At 42.7% G+C, this 25,327-nt stretch overlaps 2 protein-coding genes across 6 annotated transcripts in view; one reads left to right on the plus strand and one right to left on the minus strand.

Annotated features, from left to right (window-relative positions):
* The window catches only part of BASP1 (brain abundant membrane attached signal protein 1), a 92,231-nt gene extending 74,318 nt beyond the window's left edge, over positions 1-17,913 (minus strand). For 2 of the 5 annotated variants that reach the window (XM_081517490.1, XM_081517494.1), the window contains exon 1: positions 13,829-14,102. In XM_081517490.1, coding sequence (XP_081373616.1) covers positions 13,829-13,915 — 87 coding nt within the window. In that variant the 5' untranslated portion in view covers positions 13,916-14,102. The other 3 variants (XM_081517493.1, XM_081517495.1, XM_081517497.1) reach the window with 3 other exon arrangements.
* The window catches only part of LOC145516353 (uncharacterized), a 51,432-nt gene that overhangs the window by 20,465 nt on the left and 5,640 nt on the right, over positions 1-25,327 (plus strand). The window lies entirely within an intron of this gene.

Here is a 25,327-nt window from a genome sequence, read left to right on the forward strand (position 1 = left end):
CCAAGATGATCTTCCTATTGGAAGATCCTAAACTGAATTAGATCTGTAAAGTTACTTATTTCAAATAAAGTAACAACATTCACAGGTTCCAGGGATTAGAATGTGAACTAGAGGATGGGATGTGATTCAGCTCATGACAGAAACACAATCAAAACCAAAAAACTGAGTTAACTGGTTGAAATATACAACTGATTCAAAGCTTGGCAACATAAGGCAAGGCAAATGGAAAGATACACGGTCAAGAAAAATATGCGGAGAAGAAATAAGACGGCTGGGAAGTGGGTGGATGTGGAGCGTATCTGTCTTCATGGATGCATCAGGAATACATCTTCAGGTGCAGAAGACCTCCCAGAGCACCAGCTGAGAACTGGCAGGAGTCCCTGACCACCAGAAAGGAATCTACAGATTCACACAAAACTTGGTAGAAAGAAGGGGAAAAGAGGAGAAGAGTGAGCAGACCAGACCTGCACCCAGAGGGGTGGGAGAGCTGAAGTAGGGGTGAGATCTCCACGTTGGGGCAATCAGTTGGATTGAAGGAGAAGCATTTGAGGCTGTTGGAGAGTGAAGCCGCTAATCTGTGACAATCTGCATGGAGTGAGAGCCACACAATCTGTGCCACAGCCCTGGGTATCCCAGACAGGGATGCAAGTCCACGGGAACACGCAGCAGCTGGGAGCCGGAGTGTAGGGGCTGGAGAGCAATCCCAGGGCAAGGACTACTGTCGACCGTGGAAGATAGTCTGAGGGAACAGGAGGGAGAAGATTGCAGCAGAAAATATGTTTGGAGGAAAGACAGGCAGCTATGGAGGCAGGGTGATACTACAGAGTCATATGCAGAGGGTGGAGCCATCAGTGTAGCTTCTTTCTCCCCGTGTTAGTCAGCCCCAGCAGCTAACCAATCATGTTAGTCGGCACCGGCAGCTAACCAATAGAGAGACCTCAGAGAGGGTGGCACTTTGAGTGCCTGCTTCACAAAACAATAGAGAAGGACCAGCTAGGGAGGCCCTTTGAACACCAGCTGCCAGAGGCTATACAAAGATTCTAACAGCGCTGTATCTTCTACACCCTAGGCCACTGGTTTTCCCAGGTACGTGGTACTGCCAGGGTCCCTGCAGTCTAAGCAGCTGTGCCACCTCCACACTTTTCCTCACTGTGGCAGACCCAAGTCCTCCAGGGAAGTCTCAGGAGCAAACTCATATGGATGACCCACTAATAGAGACAGGGATAAACCCACAACTGAGCTCCAGAAATGGAGTGGCTAAGGAAGAGGATCAAAAACCTCTCTACTAGCTGTACAAACTGCATGTTACATCCACAGGATCAGCTAGGTAGCCTCTGTGTCTATGGAATATGTAAAAGGGCAATGAGTGTTCCCCAAAAAGAAAATGCCCTAGCCCCAGCAACTGTGGACATTGGAGGCAAGAACACTCCAAAGTAGGGCCAGATTAGAGTCTGAGCTGTCCCCACAGCAGGTCAAGAGACCAGCCTCCTCAGTATTGGAGGGCCTCCTAGCAAGATGAAGGTGGGCTGTGAATCAAAGCAGGGGAAAGGATGCTGACAGCTGAGACCCAAGAAAAACATTTATTATTATTCTTATATTTTGACTCATTCTGTAGTTGATTCTGAAATTTTTTTCTCCTTGTTTCCTTTTCTCTGTTGCTGTGATTGTTGTTATTATTATTGTATCCATTTAAGGTTTTGAGTATTTTTGTTTAACTACATTTTTTATTTCCTTTGTATACTTCAACCTCTACATTGACTTTTTGTGGTTCTATGAGATTTGTTGGTGTTGCTGTTGTTGTTTTCCTCCCCTGCCCCACTTTTTTTTCATTTGTTTTGTTTCTCTTATTGTTATTTTCTTGGTGTAGTTTTCCTCTTATATATATATATATATATATATATTCTAATATGTACATATATATATATATATATACTTCTATTTTTTTCCTTCTTTACGTCACCATGTTGGTTAGTTACTTTTGTTCTCTTTGCTTTATTCTTCAGTAGGCTCTCGGCTTTGGTCTTGTTTTCTGTTTTGTGTTTCTGCTGTTGTTATTTTTAATTTGTTAATATCATTTTTGGTTTCATCTGTTTGCTAGGTCACTCTCTTGTACTTTGTTTTCTTTGGACTGTTTTGGTTTTGTTTGTGTGTGTGTGTGTGTTCCTTTGCATTTTTTACCATTTTCCTAATATTGCATTGACCACTTATCTGGAATTCTTTTTTTTTTTTTCCTAGTTCTTTTTGTTGTTGTTCTCACTCCATTCAGACTATTAAGAAAACAAAAATGTCATCCATTAATACCATTAAGAAAATGCAAATAGGAACATACATATCAATAATTACTTTAAATGTGTTAGGTTAAACATTCCAGCCAAAAGACACAGACTGACTGAATGGATACAAAACAAGACCTATATATATATGCTGTCCATTATAGACCTACTTCAGACCTTGAGACACATACAGATTGAAAGTAAAGGATGGAAAAAGATATTCCATGCAAATGGAAATCAAAAGAAAGCTGGAGTAGCAATTCTTATGTCAGACAAAATAAACCTTAAAATAAAGAATATTACAAGAGATAAGGAAGGACACTACATAATGATCAAAGGATCAATCCAAGAAGACATAATAATTGTAAATATTTATACACTGAACATTGGAGCACCTCAATAGATAAGGCAAACACTAACAGACATAACAGGGGAAATCAAAAGTAGCACAATAATAGTAGAGGACTTTAACACCCCACTTACACAAATGGACAAATCATCAAAACAGAAAGTAAGAAAACACAAGCCTTAGATGACACATTATACCAGCTAGACCTAACTGATAGCTTCAAGACATTCCATCCAAATGCAGAAGAATAGACTTTATTCTCAAGTGTACACAGAACATTTTCCAGGATATATCACATCTTGGATCACAAATCAAGCTTTGGTGTATTTAAGAAAACTGAAATTCTATCAATCACGTTTCTGACCACAATGTTGTGATACTAGATATCAATTACAGGAATAAAAAAAAAAACTGTAAAAAAACACAAACACATGGAGGCTAAACAACATGCTTCTAAATCACCAACAGGTCACTGAAGAAATCAAAAAGGAAATTTTTTTAAAAACCTAGAAAAGAATGACAATGAAAACACAATGACCCAAAACCTATGGGATGTAGCAAAAGCAGTTCTGAAAGGGAATTTTATAGCAATACAAGCCTACCTCAAGAAACAAGAAAAACATCAAATAAACAACTTGACTTTACACCTAAAGCAACTACAAAAAGAAGCACAAAAAAACTTCGAAGTTAGCAGAAGGAAAGAAATCATAAAGATCATAGCAGAAATAAATAAAAAGAAAATGAAGGAAATAACAGTGAAGATCAACAAAACTAAAAGCTAGTTCTTTGAGAAGATAAAAGTAACAAATCATTAGCCAGACTAATCAAGAAGAAAAGGGATAAGACTCAAATCAGCAAAATTAGAAATGAAAAGAAGAGGTTACAATAGACAATGTGGAAATACAAAAGATCATAAGAGACTATTAGGAGCAACTATATGCCAATGAAATGAACAACCTAGAAGAAATAGACAAATTCTTAGAAAAGTTCAACCTTCCCAGACTGAGCCAGGAAAAAATAGAAATTTTGAACAAACCAATCACAAGCACTGACATTGAAGCTATGATCAAAAATCTCCCCCAAAACAAAAGCATTGGGTCAGATGGCTTCACAGGTGAATTCTGTCAAATGTTTAGAGAAGAACTAATGCCTATCCTTCTCAAACTCTTTCAAAAAATTTCAGAGGAAGGAATACTCCCAACTCATTCTATGAAGCCAACCTCACCCTGAAAACCAAAACCAGACATAGGCATCATAAAAAAAAAGGAGAATTACATGCCAATATCACTGATGAACATAGATGCAAAAACTCTCAACCAAATTCTGGCACACAGGATGCAACAACACATTAAAAGGATCATACACCATGATCAAGTTGGATTTATCCAAGCAATGCCCAAATTCTTCAGTACATGCAACTGAATCAATTTGATACCCCATATTAATAAATTAAAAGGTAAAAATCATGGTGATCTCAATAGATGCAGAAAAAGCTTTTTGACAAAGTTCAACACCCATTTATGATAAAACTCTCCAGAAAATCAGCTAGAAGGAAGCTACCTCTATGTAATAAAGGCCATATATGATAAACCCACAGCAGACATTATTTTAAATTGTGAAAACCTGAATTTCTTCTAAGATCAGAAACAAGACAAAGGTGCCCACTCTTGCCACTATTATTCAACATAGGTTTGGAAGTCCTAGCCACAGCAATCAGAGAAGAAAAAGAAATAAAAGGAATCCAGACTGGAAAAGAAGTAAAACTCTCACTCTTTGCAGGCAACATGATACTATACATAGAAAACCCTAAAGATACTATCAGAAAATTACTAAGAGCTAATCAGTGAATTTAGCAAAGTTGCAGGATATAAAATCAATACACAGAAATCACTTGCATTCCTTTACACTAACAATGAAAAATCAGAAAGAGAAATTAAGGGATCAACCCCATTCACTATTGCAACAAAAATAATAAAATACCTAGGAATAAACCTACCCAAGGAGACAAAAGAGCTATATACAGAAAACTATAAGACACTGATGAAAGAAATCAAAGGCGACATAAACAGATGGAGAGATACACCATGTAATTGAATTAGAAGAATCAATATTGCGAAAATGACTATACTACCCAAAGCAATCTACAGATTTAATGCAATCCCTATCAAATTACCAAGGACATTTTCACAAAATTAGAACAAAAAATCTCATAATTTGTATGGAAACATAAAAGATCCAAAAGAGCCAAAGCAATCTTGAGAAAGAAGAATGGAGATGGGGTAATCAACCTTCCTGATTTCAGACTATACTACAAAGCTACAGTCATCAGGACAGTATGGTACTGGCATAAAAACAGAAATATAGACCAATGGAACAAGATAGAAAGCCTGTAGATAAAACTCACACACTTATGGGCACTGGATCTTTGACAAAGGAGGCAAGACTACACAATGGAGAAAAGATAATCTCTTCAATAAGTGGTGGTTAGAAAATTGGACAGCTATGTGTAAAGGAATGAAAATAGAACACTTCCTAACACCATACACAAAGGTAAACTCAAAAAGGATTAAAGACCTAAATGTAAGACCAGAAATTATAAATCTTTTAGAGGAAAACATAGGCAAAACACTTATTGACATAAATCACAGCAACATCCTCTGTGAACCGTCTAATAAGAGTAATGGAAATAAAAACAAAAATAAACAAATGGGACCTAATTAAACTTAAAAAACTTTTTCACAGTAAATGAAATCATAAACAAGATGAAAGGACAGCCCTTAGAATGGGTGAAGCAACTGACAAAGGATTAATCTCCAAAATGTACAAGCAGCTTATGCATCTCAAGAACAGAAAAATGAACAAACCAATCAAGAAAATGGGCAGAAGACCAAAACAGACACTTCTCCAAAGAAGACACCCAGATGGCTAATAAACACAGGAAAAAATGCTCAGCATCACTTATTATTAGAGAAACGCAAATCAAAACTACAATGAGGTGTCACCTCACACTGGTCAGAATGGCCATCGTCAAAAAAATCTACAAACAATAAACGATGGAGAGGATTTGGAGAAAATGGAATGCGCCTGCACTGTTGGCGTGAATGTAAATTGATATAGCCACTATGGAAGACAGTACGGAGATTCCATTAAAAACTAGGAATAAAAATACCATATGACTACTCAGCAATCCCACTATTAGGCAAATACCCTGAGAAAACCATAATTGAAAAAGACATATGTACCTCAGTGTTCATTGCAGCACTATTTACAATAACCAGGACAGGGAAGCAACCTAGACGTCTGTCAACAGATGAATGGATAAAGAAGTATGGTACATATATACAATGGAATATTATTCAGCCATAAAATGTAATGCATTTGAGTCAGTTCTAGTGAGGTGGATGAACCTAGAGCCAGTTATACAGAGTGAAGTAAATCAGAAAAAACAAACATCATATGCTAACACGTATATTTGATATCTAGAATAATGGCAGGGCAGGAATGAGACTCAGACATAGAGAACAGACTTATGGACATGGGGGGTGTGGGGGGTGGGGATGGTAGGAAAGATCAGTTCAGTTCAGTCCCTCAGTCGTGTCTGACTCTCTGTGACCATGTGGACTGCAGCACGCCAGTCCTCCCTGTCTATCACCAACTCCCAGAGTTTACTCAAACTCATGTCCATTGAAGTCAGTGATGCCATCCAACCATCTCATCCTCTGTCGTCCCTTTCTCCTCCTGCCTTCAATCTTTCCCAGCATCAGGGTCTTTTCCAATGAGTTAGTTCTTCGCATCAGGTGACCAAAGTATGGGTAGGAAAGATAGAGTGAGACAAATTCAGAGGGTAGCACTGAAACATAAACATTAGCATGTGTAAACCAGATAGCTAATTGGAAGCTGCCGCATAGCAGAGAGAGCTCAGCCTGGTGCTCTGTGACAACCTCGAGGGATGGGATGGGGTGGGAGGCGGGAGGGAGGTTCAAGAGAGAGGGGCATGTATATACCTATGGCTGATTCATGTTGATGTGTGTTAGAAACCAGCACAACATTGCACAGCAATTATCCTCCAATAAAAAATTAATTAAAAAAGAAAATTATGAGTAATAGTATGCAGTCCACAAACTTCCAAAATGCACAGGATAGGGGAATACATAAATTATGTAAATGTTTGGTGTCAACTGGACATTAGGACACTGTGGCCCATTTGGAGGAATACATGTGAAAAGGGAACTAAATTTGAAAAGAAAACCTAACAATTAAATATTTGTAAAATAAGGGCTTGGATAAGAAGAAGCTTAGACTCTAAAATAATTGATCCAAGCCTAGCGGGAGAAGGCTCTCAAGAAAGTTCTCTGCTGTTGTGTTTCCTTCGGCTCGCAGGGCTCCTAGTAAGTAGAGGGTGTGCCCCAGGGGGTGGGTTAAGTGTAAGGTTAAGTGTCAGGAGAGCCCAGCGCAGCTATCCACCATCCCCAGGAGATCTGCATCCAAGGCTCCATCATTGGGCACTGGTGCCTGCAGGGGAATGCCAGCCCTTCCAAAGATCATCTTACTGAATCTGTGCTTGTCCTTTGCCTCTTCCAGGTGAATTAATAATATGGAGAAATTCAACTACAGAATTTTAGACCCACTCTGGCTGTAAATTGCTGATTCTAAGAGTCTGAGGATTTCCTTTTTAAGTGTGAGCGCTATAGAGGTTAGGATTACCATGTACAAGAGTGCTTGGGCCCTGAGCGTGAGCACAGCCCATCTGTCTGGGACACTCCACACGCGGTTCTGTACTAACCCGGGAGGATTAACTAGGCGGTGACTTTGGGTCCTGCGGTCCCCAGGGTTCTCAGTGATCTGACTTTCTCATGTACCCTCCACAGCAAGCAGAGCCCAGCAGAGACAAAGTCTGTAATCCCGGAGGGTAGATTCTCTTTTTCAGTTCATCTCTCCTTATACAACAGTGGGCCCTGCATCTCAATTCCAAAGATCTCACATATAGTGGAGGCGTACTCCAGATTGCCAGGGAGAGCCAACGTTCAGGGTCAGAGTTCCTCAAAGTCAGCCCACAGACAGCTGCCAGTTGAGGACAAACTTTTTCTTGTTCCATGGTGACATGAAAGACAAGGAAGGACAATTGTGTGCGTGTGTGTACACAAACACATATGTATTATATATATAGATCACAACTTCCTCTGGATGAAATGTCCATCTATAATTACATCTCATCTTTTGTATTAAATTGTTCTCTCTCTTATGAACTAATGTGGATAGTAATTGTGTAATTATTACTTTTAATGCCATTCGTTGGAGAAAACATTTTTTAATTAGCAATCATCTTTTAATACCCCATTTAGAACTTTCTTTCCTTTTTGGCTCATTTGCAAAATCTCAAGTCTGGGGATCTATGTGGTAGCTTCAGGGAGGACTTGAGAACCCCCACTCACACCCCAATCTGTTTCCTGTATAAGATAATACTTACTTGAATCCCTAAACTTTGTGCCGCACAGTCTCCTGGAAGCTACAGAGTCAGGAAATGAGGCAAGGGCCTTCACCTCCACCCTAATTGTGGGCCAGAAGGAGCCGGAGCCCGCAGAACAGCTGGAGATCCCAGGAGTTGCTGATTAAAATGGGGATAAAGTTCGGGGCAGAACATCTTTATGCAAAGCAGCAAGAAAGTGGCCTTTATCTGGGGACCCACTGTTTCCTCCCCGTGTACTTGTCACAAGCCCTCAGGCAGAAAATAGAGGTCAGACTCTGGCTGCAGAAGTTCATATCCTTATCCTGATTTTAAAATTGCTTAGTCATGTAAATCTCAGTTTTAAAGCTTCACTGTACCGTATTTCCAGCGTTTTTGTTTTCTAGACACATACATCATGTTACCAAGCACAGTTCTAAAATCCTCATAGTCATTTCCTTCTGTGCCTGTTTCATTACATCTCCCTTCCCTCTCCCTTCTTTCCTGAAATTAACAGGGGATGTGCAGTACTCTGATTGTTCATGTGAACAATCAGAGGATTATACATATACATAATTCGGTCACATATTGAAATGAACTTTCATTGGAAAAAAATACAGACCTACTTTAGAAAATAATGTTTGTTAAAATGCATTCTATTTCTGACAAGTGATCGACCATGAGAACGTTGTTAGAAAAGTATCCACTCGGGGGCACTGCAGTCAAAGCAGACAGGAGTGAACAGCCCAAGGTTTCATCAACTTGGATAAACGAGTCATTTCATTAATATTGTCAAAAGCATATTGTTTTTGCAAAAATGAGAGGCCAACGTTTTCAAATTTTGTTGAAGGAAAAATAATCCATTTTCTTGCAGCAGAAGCTAAAAAGTAGCTGACTCCAGTCATCCGGAATTGGCCCTGTACTCAGATTAATATACATGAACCTGCTTGAGAATGTGAACCAAGACTGTCAGGCCAGAGGTGACAGTGAGTCTTGGAATTGTCCCTGGTGGCTCAGCAGTAAAGAATCTGCCTGCAATGCAGGAGATGCGGGTTCAATCCCTGGGTTGGGAAGATTCCCTGGAAATGACAACCCACTCCAGTATTCTTGCCTGGAGAATCCCATGGACAGAGGAGCCTGGCAGACAGTCCATGGGGTTGCAAAGAGCTGGACACGACCGAGCGACTGAGCACACAGGCGTGCATGCACTCTGCTGGAAGTGTCCTGCCCCTCTTTCCTCCTCTCCTCCCACTCCATCACCCCTCGTGATCATCATACACAAGAAAATGTAGGAGACTCAGAGAAGCTTTAAAATAAGATTTAGCGGTAGAAGGCATTTAATGTCGTAATGCATCTGACATCACCAGCTGCTTCCAGCTAAGCGATGGCATCCTCTCAGGGGAGGAGGGGCATAGTCTCTTTGCTGCAGAAGGTCAAGAGAACTCCTTTGTGGCTGTGGCAAATAGAGCCGAGAAAAATGAAGAGGAAAGTGCAAGAGGCCAGGAATGCATGTTCTGACCCTTTTTAAAAAAAATACATTTGACCTTTTTATTTAACTAACTTCATTTTTTTAGATGGGAGTATAATTGCTTTACAATGTTGTGTTAGTTTCTGCTGAACAACAAAGTGAATCAGCTGTATGTATACATAGGTCCTTCCAACTAACTCTCATTTTAAAGTATTTGATTTATCTATTAAACTAAAAATAAATGTCTTGGACAGAGAGCAGAAGGAAAACTGAGGCAGGGCGGGGGGTGGCTAGTTTAGGGCAGTATAATACCCAAGGAAAAGTTGCATAAAGGCACACACAGCACAATTCACATCTCTGCAGCTCAGTCCCTGAGCTTCCTGCTTGCCCTGGAAGGTACCCCCAAGATGCCTCACCCACACAGAGAGTTGCCTTCATCACCCAGGCAAAGTGAAGATTTAGTTTTAACTTGGTCAGTATTGTAGGTTGAATAGTGTCCTCTCCTCAAAATATGTTGAAGTCCTAGCCACCCCCAACACGTGTGAATGTGACTTTATTTGGAAATTAGTTCTTTGCAAATGTGATCAAATTAGGATGAGGTCGTTAGGGTGGATTGTAATCCAGTATGACTGTTGTCCTTACACAGAAGGGGGTTTTGATGCTGAGAATCACGGAGAGAAGGCCTTGTGATGAAAGAGGCAGAACTGGTCATCCAACACTCACAGACTTGGAGAATAAGCTTACGGTTGCTGGTGAAGGAAGTTTGGGGGAAACAGATAGATTGGCAGTTTGGGATGGACATGTGCACACCACTGTGTCTGAAATGGATAGCCAACAAGGACGTACTATATAGCACAGTGAACTCTGCTCAGTGTTATATGGCAGCCTGGATGGGAGGGGAGTTTGAGGGAGAACGGATACATGTATACATGTGGATGAGTCCCTTTGCTATTCACCTGAAACTCGTAACATTGTTAGTTGGCTATACTCTAATTGTTCAATCACTCAGTCATGTCCAACTCTTCGTGACACCGTGGACTGCAACATGCCAGGCTTCCCTGTCCTTCACTATCTTCCAGAGCTTGCTCAAACTCATGTCCACTGAGTCAGTGGTGCCATCCAACCATCTCATCCTCTGTCATCCCCTTCTCCTCCTGCTTCCAATACTCCAATATAAAATAAAATTTTTTTAAAAATTAAGGTCATCCGCCTGCAAGTGAGGAACACCAAGAATCGCAGACAATGGCTAGGAGACAAGGAAGGACCAGATTCTCCATCAGAGCCCATATAAGAAACCATCCTCACCCAGACTTCCAGCATCCACCATTGTGAGAAAGTTAACTTTTGTTGTTGTAAGCCACCTAGTTTGTTACTGCGTCCCTAGGAAACTAATTATTTCTGTGAACTCAAAAACAGTAGGATGGAATTCTGGAATGGCAATGAAGAGAGACTTAACTGAGCATAAGGTTTTAAAGAATTTTTTTCTATCACTTTCTTTTTTCCTCTCTACCCAATGCCAATACTCCACTTTCTTATTAAACTAAGATATTGTTTTTAGTTTTCTTTAAATGCACAGCTCAATGCTTTCTAGAGATGTGTGCACTTTTTTTCCTGCAGCATTTTATAGTTCTCCTCAAATACCTAAAAACTTCACAGACCAGATGGCATTTTTAAAGCACTTTACTCCCTGGAGTTACTCAAAGTATGACATGAATATTCCCTTATTCTTCATGACATCTTAAAGGAGATTTTTCTTTTTTTTTTAATCAACAGTTATTTTAAACCTCAGGAAATGTAGGGCCAAGTTAAGCATCTTGTCCTAAATCACATGGCCTTTCATTGGATGAACAGAGCTTGAGAGGCAGACCTCCCAGCTCTTTGTACACAGTAGTTCCCACTTATCCAAGGTTTCACTTTGCATGGTTTCAGTCAACCAAGGTCAACTGCAGTCCAAAAATGTTATAAGGAAAATTCCAGAAACGAACAGTTCATAAATTTTAAATTGCGCACAACTCTAGGTTGCATGATGAAATCTCACGCTGTCCTTCGGTGTCCCACCGGGGATGTGAATCATCCTTTTGCCCAGAATACCTGCCCACTAGTATAGGGAAAAACATAATATACAGGATTTGTCATTATCTGTGGTCTCAAGCATCCACTGGGAGTCTTGGAATGATCCCCGTGGATAAGTGAGTGGGGGGAGGGGCTTCTCCGGGCTCTTTTAAATATTGTACAGTTCTATTTTATACTTAATTATCCACCTATAAGAGAAGAGTGAAGACATCCTCCAGAATTGCGGTCAATCAGGAGTTACCTTTTGGGTACCTTTTCTGTGTTTTGGATAGAAATGTGTCTGTTGCTCTGGGAATTCATAAAACCTCAAGCCCCAAGGATACAAGGACATTGTCATGTTCTCATCTCCCAGCATCTGCAAGAGTTTCTTCTCCCTTCCTCCCCATTCCATCCTGAGAAAGGGCCATGCCACCTCTCAGAATACGGGAAAGATCAAACACAAGCCAGGGTGAACCTTCTTCCCATCTTTCTTGGCTCCCATGTCTCTGGCAAAGGACGATCATTAGCTTGCTGGCTCCGTATGCCAAGATCATTCCAAATGCCTTAGGAAGGCTTCCATTCAATTCCCTCTGCTGTCTCCTTTCCGCCTCCCAAAGAGCCATCTTCCAAGTCTGGCTCACGCTCGGACAGAATTCCTTATCCTTGTTGTGACTCAGCGGGGTTGAGAAAGACTGGAATTTCCAAAAGTCCCAGTTTAAGAGAAATCAGAGAAAGCCTAGGAAGCACAGAAGCACAGCTAGGTTTGTCCCAGGACTCCAAGGTCCTGTTCCATTCCTTGTCTGAGTTCAGACACTGAATTCAGGTGACGAAGGTCACCTCCTGGTGTCCTAGCTACTGGGCCATTCCCATGTGAGAGTGCCACCCTGCCTCCCTGCCAAGTGGGTCCTAGACGATCACCCCCTGGGATCAAGGCCATTACTGGCCCAGGGCCCAATCTCCAGATGAGAGGTAGAGGGTAAGCTCCTTCCCATAGGGAGTAGTTTAGCCCCCTGTTCATCCTTACAGTGGAATAATTATGAAAATATAGCCCTAGAACAATCCTGACATTTATATGAGATAATTACCTACACAGCACAACCTGTGTAGGTTTAAGGAAAGTAAGTCATCTGACCAAGGCTAAAGGGTTCCACCTGGTGATACGAAAAGACAAGGACAAGACTTCTCCAGCTGTCCAGTGGTTAAGACTCTGTGTTCCCAATGCTGGGGGCATGGGTTCAATTCCTGGTCAGGGAGCTAGGATCCCGCTTGCCACAAGGGGAAATAAAAATTTAAAAATAAACAAAAGAAAGGGACAAGGATATGATGGTTGAGAAGACAGTGACCCTCGCAGAGAAGTGTAGACCAGGACATTGTCATAAAGAAGTGGGATGGGGGTGCGGCAGAGATGCCCCTACTTAAACAAGGCAGGGATAACCGATGGGGAACAGCTTGGGTCATTCCAAAGAACACTGAACTTTCCCCAGATGGTGGTGGAATTTGGGAAGGAAAACAAGCAGCCCAGTGTGAGCATAGTTAACAATTCTCAAATTATGCCAGAACCGTGCCAACCACCTTATACGGATCTTCTCACTTCATCCTTGCAACTACTGCATGCTAGAAGAACTACTGTTATCTATCTGCATTTTCCAGAAGAGTTAACAACCTTAAAAACATTCAGGCACTTGGCCAAAGTCACACAAACAAATGCATACAAAGCAGAAATTAGAATCCAAGTCATCAGATGTTGCAGCTGGGGTCTTGACAGTATATAGGTCACACACATACACACACACACACACACACACACACACACACACACAGAGTCACATCTTAATTGAATTGGGAAAGTGGGAGGGAGCAATCACCAGGACATCCCAGAGGGAGACAAAAAGGAGGAAAGAGAGGAATTGTACAATGTCAAGGAGTCAACAGATGGGGGATTATTTTCCAAAAGGAAGAAGAGTGATGGATTGCAAGTGATGGGGGTGTGGGCACGGGTTGGGGTGGGGAGGACTGACATAACCCTAAATCCCAAACCCGGCTTAAAGAAAAGTAGAAAGAAAGTCAGATTCAGTTAAGGTTTGCACCCTTAGAAAACTCTGAGGATGCAAAAGGGATTATCCACCTCATAGCCAGGACCCAGACAGCCCAGTGGGACCAGTTGGCATGGGAGCAGAAGAGGAGTCAGAGCCCATGGATGGGAAAGGCCCACAGAGCGGCAAGGAGCAAAGGAGACAGGTTACCGGGGGGCTGGCGCTTGGGTGATCCCTGGAGATGGCAGAGCGGCAGGCAGGATGGGACTCGCTAGCCTCCAGAAGCCCCGCAAGCATCCAGTCCAGTTGTTTCCAATCCTCTGAGCCCCCAGGGCACTGGAGTGCTCGATCAGCTGGGTGCCACCCCAGGTGGAAGGGGTGTCTTTGGGGCCACAGGTGCCTTGGAGAAGGAAGGAATTCTGCCCCACCAGCTGACGGCTAGGAGCTGCCAGTCCTGCAGGAGGAGAATTAGCTGCTCTAGGAAGCTTACCCTGGCGTGACAGAGGGAAGGTACAGTAATCTGCCTAACATACATTCCTTTTTCCACTGGAAAATCTGAAACAGAGAACAATTTGCCTTAAAGCATGACTGTTCCTTCTGCTTGTCTGGAAGGGGTGGGACACAGTGACGCCAAAGAGCCAGACATGTAGTATTTATGATAATTAAGACCCTAGAACCGAAGCTCTCTCTTTGGCTCCCAGGTAAAGTCCAGTACATAGCAGCCACATAACTAATCTCAGGATCACTGGTGTTGGTTTGTTTTTCTAACCTTCAGGTCCTGTTACTATTTGGAAACCATCTCAATCAGCCGCTAACAATATGTCATAGACTTTCTCAACCGTCTTGTACTCTTGCCATCCCTGACCCCTCCCAGGCTGAGCTGTGTTGAAATAGTTTTTGAGTGTGTTTTTAAAGTTCCAGGAAATATTTTTAAGGTCTCCTTAAAAGATGAGTTGGAACTAAATGGAAGTTGTGCTTCTGTTTAGCTCTTCTTGAAGGTTCTGAGAACAGCCCCAAACTAGGGCCATGATCTTTTTTTTTTTTTTTTGGCACTGTTTTCGCTCTCCTTTTCCTTGTTTTAGTAAGGAAAGTTCCAAACTGGCACAACAGCCTGGAGGGAAGAATCTTGACGCCCTAAGCATTCATCACTCAGCCCCAACAATCATCAGTTCATTTTGGCCACTAGATTCAATAGACAGTATTCCTTTGCAAATGCAATGAAATGTTGCACACAATTTGGAGTACGATCCCCATTCCCTCCATATTTCCAAGGGGGCATTGAAACCCAGATTGAAATAGTTCTCAGCCCAAATGACAAACAACTTGTTTTTTAAAACTTCCTAGATTCTGAATTTCAAATAGATTTCAGAGAAATCATTAGGGGATGAGAACTAGGGGCCTCCTTATAAAGGCACTTATCTCATTGTCACTTGCTATTCTGAATGTGACTCTAAAACAAAAATGATTCTTTATGCCAGGCTCACATTTTACTTGTTGGGGATTTTAACCACATGAAAGAAATTCCGGTAGGAAGCTTTAAAAATTTCCCAGCTAAAGCAATGCTGGTGGTGGCAGGATTGAGGCGGGTACAAATAGCTTTGAATTTCTGTAAACTCCAGCCAAGTCATGCAAATTTACGTTGCAGACTGTTGAAAAAGGGTCCATGGGAGATCCCTTGGAGGTGAGTCAATGGAAGCTACTCTAGAGGGAGTCAGACTTCTTGAATAAGGAGGAGAGATTGGTCGGTTTGCTGAGAGTTTCTCCAAAGTAGCTTATCACTTCCTTCCTTCTTTCTCTCTTTCTTCGTGTCTTTTTAAAGAGCCTGGTCTTATTAAGAAAATGAGAATTTACCTCATCAGTGTTAGCAGTCACACAATCACTCTTCTGTCTTCTGTTAGCAGGTGAAAGTGAAAAGAAAAATTATGAGCAGGAGCTTCCAATTCTTGCTCAAGATCTAGCTATGTTATATATTTCCAGAGTCACTGGAAACTTTCCGTTGTGGGATTCGGTGAACTTAAATGATAGCCTCCAAATCCTGACCATGTCTATGTAACAGTAAACAATAGGTTTGGCATGAAATAGATCAGGGCTGAAATCTTGGCATCTGCACTTCCACATGTATTCTTCCTTGGAACAAAAGGTTTAAGACTTATCTCTAAAATGAATGCTGTCCCATGGAGGAGGCTAGATAGCTTACACACACACACACACACACACACACACAACCCCATACACAAATAGAAATAAGAAGACCCATTCTCTTGGGCCAAGACTGTCCTAGAAGGCTCCTTGCTAGGACCCTGAAATGGAAGAGTTTCTTCAAGGACCCCAAAGGTGGCTGCATTCACCTGGGACAACTTTTCACATTCTTGACCATCTGCAGAGATGCAAAAGAAAAGACCACCCTCTAGAGAGTTGGTGGCCTGGGTTTTATCTGTGCTCCTTCAGGGATTTACATTGCAGGATTTAACTTTCAGCTAATTTCTTCAGCTCTGATTATTTCTAAAGGTCTAAACACAGATCTAAATTCACAGTGGACTGTGAACACAGACCAGGGCTTAGCATCTGCTGGCGACAAGTCTTAGCTCCATGCATACAAACTGTGTGTCCGCGGGAATGTCACTTGATTTCTTCCACAAACTAGAGAGAGGAATACCTAGGTCACAGGTTCTTGTAAGGACTGCATTCTTTAAACATATAGAAAGTGCCTGACCTGTGGAATATGCCATAATGCTTATATTCTCCTTCCTAAAATGCTATTATTTCAAACCTCACAGAGTCTGGGAAGATTGCCTGTCTGGAACACAAGAAGATAACTTAGTCTAAAATATTTCCCACACTAACTTCTTACTCATAGTAGACTGAAAATCATGGGCTTCTCAGGTGGTGCTAGTGGTGAAGAACCCACCTGCCAATGCAGGAGACACAAGAGATGTGGGTTCGATCCCTGGGTCATGGCAGATCTTCCGGAGTAGGACGTGGCAACCCAATCCAGTAGCCTTACCCAGAGAATCTCATGAGCAGAGAAGCCTAGCAGGCTCCAGTTCATAGGGTCACAAATAGTCGGACACGACTGAAGTGACTTAGCACACACACATGCCCAGAATGAAAATTATACAAATCTGGGCCGGAACTACTGAAAAATACTCAGGAGATCAAAGTATCGCATCGTTCGTGTCTTATGGGAGATATTTTACATTTTCCCCCTTTGTTCCAGTTCACTCAGAAATAAAAGAAATGATATATGCTAAACCAAGCTGGGAAAGTGAAGTCTTTACAAAGTTTATATTACTAATTAAATTAAGATTTCTAGCAGATCAAGGCCAAATGACTGGGTTCAGCCAAATATTTCCTTTGATCTTGAGTTTTTTGTTTTTTTTTTTACTTCAAAGACTAACCAGTGGCATCACACAAGCTGCCAGGGGCTCCTCCAGTCTCTACAATGAGGGGCTCATGGTGAAAGAAGAACTTGTGAGGGCCTGGGGTTTGTGTCTGTCACCTACCCACATACCATGAGAAAGTCACTTATTTATCTTGTAGATTTGATATAATGTTGGGTCTTTGGATACACCAAATACTCAAATCAGATTAAATACTAAAACCCCAGCAGGGGAACTTTCCCGGTGGCCCAGTGATAAAGAACTTATCTTGCAATGCTGGAGACTGGGTTCGATCCCTGGCCAGGGAAATAAGAGCTCACATGCCCACAGAGTAAATAAGCCCGCGTGCTCCAGAGCCCGGGCGCCTCACTGAAAGACCCGCTGTGACACAACGTAGGTCCCACCACAACTCAGACCTGATGCAGCCAAATAAACAAATAATAATAAAACCCCAGCAGGGTCCTACAGCAGTTTCTTTCTCTCCCTGAGTTTGATCACTATCGTATCTCTGGTGCCTTAACAGTAGGTGCACATCGATTCTTTGCTGACTAAGCGAGGGACACAGAGTAGTGAAGGATGGACCCGGGACTGTCTGCCCCTCAGGTTGGTTCTTCCCTCCTCTGGGACCATCCCGTGCGTCCTGCCATTGCAGCCCTGATTCTGCTTAATCCTGTACTGTGCCATGAGCTCAACCACTTCAGTCGTGTCTGACTCTTTGCGATCCTATGGACTGTAGCCCACCAGGCTCCTCGGACCATGGGATTCTCCAGGCAGGAATACTAGAATGGATCGAACATTCATAGGTTTCCAAATTTTCATCAGCCCCGGGAGACAACTTACCTTACCAGCGAAAGAAAGACAACTTTCTCCTTACCAGTGAAACACAACTTCAAGTCATCCTGAATTCTTAGTCACAGAGGAGGGCCTGGGGGAACCCAGACATCGACTCCATGATGAGATCATAATGAATCGACTTGAAGAATCTGCACTGTGGCCTATTACAGATGTTTTTCAAGTCTCTCTATTTCTCTGAGTTTCTCTCTTCCACATTACCTCTGGACAAGCTTCATTTATCAGAATCAGAGATAAGGGCAAGAGCTGAAAGGCCAAACTTTGCGGTAATTGGAGCTCCTAGGTAAGCATGGGTAGAATCCCCCTGTGAGTGTCTCCATCTAGATATTTCCACACCGGGGCTCCCAGGACTCAGATGGATGGTTCTTCCCTAACGTTGGGATGGTTTCCTAATCTGTGTCAGCAGTGAGTCAGCCCCTGGCGGAGGCATGATTCCATGGACCAGCATGGTCAGGAATTCCAAAAGACAGAGACTCACTCAAAGATATGATATCAGTCAGGATGTTTGAGGCTGCAAGTCACAGGAAACCCAGCCTAAAGTGGCTTAAACACAAGGACGTGTATTCGTCTCACATACCAAGAAGTCTAGTGACTTGGTGGTTCCAGGGTTATGCTGTTCTCTCGGTTCTAGACAGGCAGGATGGTGTCACAGTGAGAGGCATAGCCTCTGCTCTCAGTGTCCCTGGGTTCAAATCCCAGCTGTGGCGCTTCTTGGTTGTGGGACTTCCGGCCAGTCAACTACTCGAGCCTCAGTTCTGTCCTCTGTGAAACTGGAGGTAACTTAGCACCTCCCTTCCAGGGGTCTTGCCAGCATTAAATTAGTTAGTATTAAACTATTACATTAGTATGTGTAAACTGCTTGGCCAGGGCCTGATGTATGATAAACACTACATGAATGTTAGAGGTTTTGTTTGTTTTTGTCTACGCAGCACGAGGGATCTTAGTTCCCCGATCAGGGATTGAACCGGGGCCCTCAGCAGCGAGAGCACAGAGTCCTAACCAATGGACCACCAGAGAATTCCCCATAAATGTTAGTTTTTATCATCTTCATCGATTAATATCACCCTCTTACCAACACAAGAGGGTTGCCAAGCCAGCAAGCTTCACACTGCATGAGACAACGTGTAGAGCAGGGAGGGGAGTGTGGGCAGGGGACAAGGCAGGAGGTGAGAATGACAAGTGCTCCCTAGTGCATCCCTCTCCATCATCAAGGAGAAAAGTCCTTCCCAGATGCCCACATCCCTTTGCACCAGAGCCTGGAGGTCAGGATTGGGCCAGAGGGCCATGTCTGAAAATACCTGGAAAAGAGGATCGGAACCATCACTGTTTGGTGTCTTTGTACCATCCAACATGGTAGCCATTATCCACCATGAAGTGATTTAGAGTTACATGACAATTAGTCACAATTAGAAATTCAGGGACTTCCCTGGCGGTCCAGCGACTAAGACTGCAGGCTCCCACTGCGAGGGACGCAGTTTCAATCCCTGGTCGGGGAACTAAGATCCCACATGTTGCTCAGTACAGCAAAAAAAAAAAAAGAAAGAAAGAAATTCAGTTGCTCGATTTCACAAGCCACATTTCAAGGGCTCGATAGCCACAGGCAACCAGATATCTCTAGAAGGGACAGTTCGGATAGAGACCACTGCCCCCTTCCAGAAAGTTCTATTGGACGGCACTGGACTCCAAGTTCATAACTGAGGGACCCTAAGCACATTTTCTCCCATGTGTGAACAAATTCAGGGCTCTGTTCACAAGAAGGATGTGGAGGTGGACACTGGGCTGGTCATCAACCTCAAAGGAAGACCAGGAAGAGGACCAGCAGAGACGCTGCTGTGAACGTGGAGGTGGGGGCCGGGGTAGGCTCAGCACAGCTGAGGACGTCTGGTTACAGTTCAAGTTTACCACCCTGGCCTCTATGCTGGCTAGGCTCCCTTTCACACAGGAGCCCAGCTATTTGATGGTGGTGGAAATTGGAATTATCAAGAAGAACGTGCCAGACCCCCATCCGAGTCATTTCAGATACTAAAGAACAAAAAGGAGCCTCCAGTCCGCCTCGAGCCTGGCCTCCCACCTAGGGTTACAACAACACTCTGCAAATCACCACACTGATGTTGACTATTTGCAAGATGGTGTAACGTGGGGATAATAGCCATTTTCTCCTTTGCCTAATCACCCTGATGAGCACCAGACAACCTGACAAAGCCCTCAGGAAAGTTCTTCCGGCCTAACTGCAGAATGCAGCAGTGGGATCATCCTTGCTTACCCAGGGGATCCTGGGCAGCAATAAAATCCTCAGAGCTCCCGCTAAGTGTTTGAGAAGGTGGTTGACTGCGACAGGAACGAAGACAGAAAAATAATAATGACAACTGATGTGCGCTTATTCTTAAGTATATGCCAGGCATTTGCCAGGGTCAGGAAGTAGCCAAGTGGGACATGCACCTAGGAGTTTTGCTGCCCGAGCCCAAGCCCTCTGACACACTTCCTTCCCGGATCTCCCGATGACTAAGCTCTTTAGGGCAATGGTGTTCAAGTTCCAGCATGCAGCACAATCATCCAGAAAGCTTGTTGAAACAGAGCTCTGTGGTCCTCTAGCATGCTAGAGCCAGTCCCCCTATCAGCTTAGGAGAGTGGATGGTTTGTATCTCTTTCCAGCTCAGTAACAACGCATTCGATGACATTGCTTTGGTAGCGCGAATGCAGTCATAATGGGAGAATCTAAACCACAGGAATCCGCAAATTCTACAGCTTATTTTCTCCTGATGAGCCAGCTGTTAAACCTTTATCAGTACATCACCCAGAGTCTCTGATTCTGTAAATCTTGGATGGGGAGCCTGAAAATTTACATTTCAAGTAAGTTCCTAGGTGATGCTGATTCTGCCAGTCCAGGGACCACATTTTGAGAACTGTTTCAGAGAGCCCTTAAATGGATGGCAGGTTCCTGTCCTGACATAAGTCATCATTGGTGTGAGAATCCTGAAAGTCTCAGCAAGGAGTGTTGGCCGTAGATGATCCTATGTCAAACCGATACTAGTAAGAGATAATGTTTACAGAGTATTGGTGGTAGGCAGCTACTGTCCTAGTCATGCCTTGCAGTAACTCAATCATCCCAACAACCCTGAACAGTAGGTTCTATTATCACAGGTGAGGCCGAAACCCCACACAGCCAACGTTGTACAAGGAGTCAGTGGACCCGCTGGCATGTGAACATGGGCAGTCTGGTTCCAGAGCCCGCAGGTTTAAGGGGTACCACAAATCACAGATGAGACCACAGATGCGAGAAGAAGAAAGAGGTGGGGAGGAAAAGAAGGGGGACTTCCTAAAGAACACTCACATAAAAGCGGACTCGAATTTGTTTCTCCCAACTAGACTTTCCTGACTTTACAGGAAAAAATGGATACAGGTATTTTCATTGTCCTTCCTCCAACATCCTGAATGTACAGAGCCACATGACAAGCTGATGAGAAAGTCAATCCGATATCCTGGATCAAAGTGAAGTCATTCAGTCGTGTCCGACTCTTTGCGACCCCATGGACTGTGGCCGGCCAGGATTCTTCATCCATGGAATTTTCCAGGCTAGAGTACTGGAGTGGGTTGCCATTTCCTTCTCCAGGGGATCTTCCCGACCCAGGGATCGAACCCAGGTCTCCCGCAGGGGTTGGTAAACTTTTTCTATGAAGGACAAGGTAGTAAATACCTGAGGCTCTGTTGCGGCTACTTGCTCTGCTATTGTGGCTGGAAGCAGCCATAGAGGCCGCATCAGAATGAGAGAGGCTGTGCCCCAGTAAAACTTTGTTTACAAAGACAAGCAAGGACCCTGCTCACCTGTGGCCTGTAATTTGATGACCCGTCCTACATTTATCTACAAGTTACTCCTTGTGTGTGGTGTGCTTAGTTGCTCAGTCATGTCTGACTCTTTGCGATGCCATGGACTGTAGCCCACCAGGCTCCTCTGTCCATGGAGATTCTCCAGGCAAGAATACTGAAGTGGATTGCCATTTCCTCCTCCAGGGGATCTTCCCAACCCAGGTGTTGAACCTTCATCTCCTGCAGTGGGAGGTGGATTCTTTACCACTGAGCCACCAGGGAAGCCCTTAGCAGGAACTATACGTTCATTAAATTTAGGCAGAATTTTAGACCAAAAACAAAATAAAAAAACATGCCAGTATATCTGAGTAATCATTTAACAGATTCCACTGGGAGCTTCCTAAGAAGACAATCCATTTCTCTGGTTCTAATGTGGTTAGAGAAGTTCTTCCTTGGTGTTAGATCATGATGGTTGGTTTAGTTGACTGGAAAATCATGCTACTGAGATAGACTTCCACAGATCCAAAGTTTGGTTTGGTTTCAGTTCTCTGGGTCAAGAGGGGAACCAGAGTCATGACCTCATTTGATCACCTCAAATACATCATGACTAGTTTAGAACCAATTCAGAATCAGCCATGTCGTCTTTCTTCTTAAAAGATGAAGTGTTCATTCCGTTTTATAAACCAACAGTGATGCCAAAGAATATGACGGTGGTCTGTAAGGAATTTGAAAATGATGGATCCCACATTATCTTCTCGTTAACATTGAGATTGTTGCCTTCTTGGTAAATGCCCCCATAACTTTTCTCCTAGTCTCTAAGCTGTTCTCCTTACCTCCAGGTCCTCCCTGCCCTCATTCACTTTCTTAACATTCATTCCTGTTCCTTTACCCTCCTAACCAAGAAACTCTCTCTGAATTACCACTGCATATTGACTTAGAGCAGAAATCATCAGAACAGCATTCAAGAGCTGGTAAGATCTGACCTCACCTCTCTCTCTCTCTCAGTTTATCTCAAATGCACCCAATTTCTATACACCCACATAATCATGGAGTAAGAAGTTCCAAGGGCTGAGTCAAATGAGACAAGTGTTTTAGCAAAAAACCACACGTTCATGGAAGAACCATAATCACAGCCAATAGAAAGACAGAGTTGAAGGCAGCAAGATAATCTAGAAATCAAAAGAAGAATGTGGGACAAAGTTTCAGAAATGAGGCAATAGAATATGACACTACTCTTCTTCTGTGGTGTCTGGACAGATCTGGGACCTTAAGAGAAAAATATGGCTAATGCTCTAGGTCGATGCTTTCCAAACTCACCTCTCTGTTAGAACCACTTGGGTGATTTTTAACCATACATATTAAAGTGCTTCACTCAATATGTCAGCAAATTTGGAAAACTCAGCAGTGACCACAAGACTGGAAAAGGTCAGTTTTCATTCCAATCCCAAAGAAGGGCCATGCCAAAGAATTTTCAAATTACCATACAATTGTGCTCATTTCTCATGCTGGCAAGATAATGCTCAAAATCCTTCAAGTTAGGCTTCAACAGTACATGAACCGAGAACTTCCAGATGTAAAAGCTGGGCTTTGAAGAGGCAGAGGAACCAGAGATCAAATTGCCAACATTCATTGGATCATGGAGAAAGCAAGGAAGTTCCAGAGAAACATCTACTTCTGCTTCACTGAGTACACTAAAGCCTTTGACTGTGTGGATCACATCAAACTGTGGAAAATTCCTAAGAGACAGGAATATCAGGCCACCTTACCTGTCTCCTGAGAAACCTGTATGAAGGTCAAGAAGCAACAGTTAGAGCCAAACATGGAAAAATGGACTGATTCAAAATTGGGAACAGAGTATGACAAAGAGTATTGTCACTCTGCTTATGTGCAGTATACATCATACAAAATACCAGGCTGGGTGAGTCACAAGCTACAATCAAGATTTCCAGAAGAAACATCAACAACCTCAGATATGCAGATGATGCCACTCTAATGGCAGAAAGTGAAGAGGAACTAAAGAGCCTCTTGATGAGGGTGAAAGAGGAGAGTGAAAAAAACTGGCTTAAAATGCAACATTCAAAATACTAAGATCATGGCATCTGGCCCCATCATTTCATGACAGATGGAAGGCAGGAAGCAGTGACAGATTTTATTTTCCTGGGCTCCAAAATCACTGTGGATGATGGTAGTGCAGCCATGAAATTAAAGGACACTTGCTCCTTGGAAGGAAAGCTATAATCAACCTAAACAATATATTAAAAAGCAGAGATGTCACTTTGCTGACAAAGGTCCATATAGTTAAAGTTATGATTTTTCCAGTAGTCAAGTATGGATGAGAGAGATGGACCATAAAGGAGGCTGAGTGCTGGAGAATTGACACTTTTGAATTATGGTGCTGGAGAAGACTCTTGAGAGTCCCTTGAACTACAAGGAGATCAAACCAGTTATTTCTAAAGGAAATTATCCCTGAATATTCATTGGAAGGACTGATGCTGGAGCTGAAGCTCTAACACTTTGGCCACCTGATGCGAAGAGCTGACTCGTTGGAAAAGACTCTGATGCTGGGAAAGATTCATAGCAAGAGAAGAGGGCAGGAGAGGATACAATGGCTAGATAACACCACTGACTCAATGGACGTGAATTTGAGCAAACTCCAGGAGATAGTTAAGGACAGAGGAGCCTGGCGTGCTGCAGTCCATGGGGTCACAACGAGTTAGACATGGCTCAGTGACTGAACAACAACAACAACTTTAATCGTCCCCATCCCATTCCCAGGAAAAGGGCCAGAGAATCTGAATTTTATTATGGTAAATGCTTAAGATCATTTTTATGATTGTTCATGTTTGGGAAAATGCTGACTTCAAATTAAAATCACCTGGAGGCCATACAGAGCTATCACATGAAGAGGCCACATCAAGGTGTGCTGGCTGACAGCCCAACCAAGGCTAGGCTGGGCCAACAGCTAGTCTCAACTGCCAGACATATGTGAAGATGCATCTAGACGATCCCAGACTCCAGGTACCAGCATGTCTCAGCCGAGGCCCCAGACATCATGGAGCAGAGACAATTTACCCCCTCTTTGTCCTGTCCGAATTCTTGACCAACAGAATCCAGGAGCTTAATAAAATGATTGTTTTATGGATTTTTTTTTTTAATCATCCAGGGAGCTTCTAAAAAACAAAATACTGTAGCTTAAGTCTTGTCCCCACGACATCCTGATTTATTTTTTCTAGAGTAGAATCTGGTATTAATTTTTCCCCTACTTTTTGTTTTAAAAAATTTAACATTAAATTAAATGTAATGTTTAACATTAAGAAGAGTAGAGAATAGTACATGGAAATCTGTGAACCCATCACAATCGTGAATATTTCACAATATGATAGATTGATAGACGATAAATAGATGATAGAGGAATAGATGATAGATATATAGAAACCCAGGTAGATACCTAGATACAAGTAGATACATGTAGCTGGAACTATTTGAATATACTTTACAGGAGTAACATTTTACCTGTACTTAAACATGACACTATCCAAAAACAAAGGCATTTTGTTTTTGTACATAAACATAGTACCATTAGCATGCCTAAAAAAATAACAGCAACTCCCGAATATCCAGTCTGAAGGCATATTTGACAATTAATACTTTCAAGGTTAAATCCCACAGCCAA

The sequence above is a fragment of the Giraffa tippelskirchi genome, chromosome 8 (genome assembly GCF_054371585.1).
Source record: "Giraffa tippelskirchi isolate mGirTip1 chromosome 8, T2T-mGirTip1v1.2.pri, whole genome shotgun sequence".
Lineage (NCBI taxonomy): Eukaryota > Metazoa > Chordata > Mammalia > Artiodactyla > Giraffidae > Giraffa > Giraffa tippelskirchi.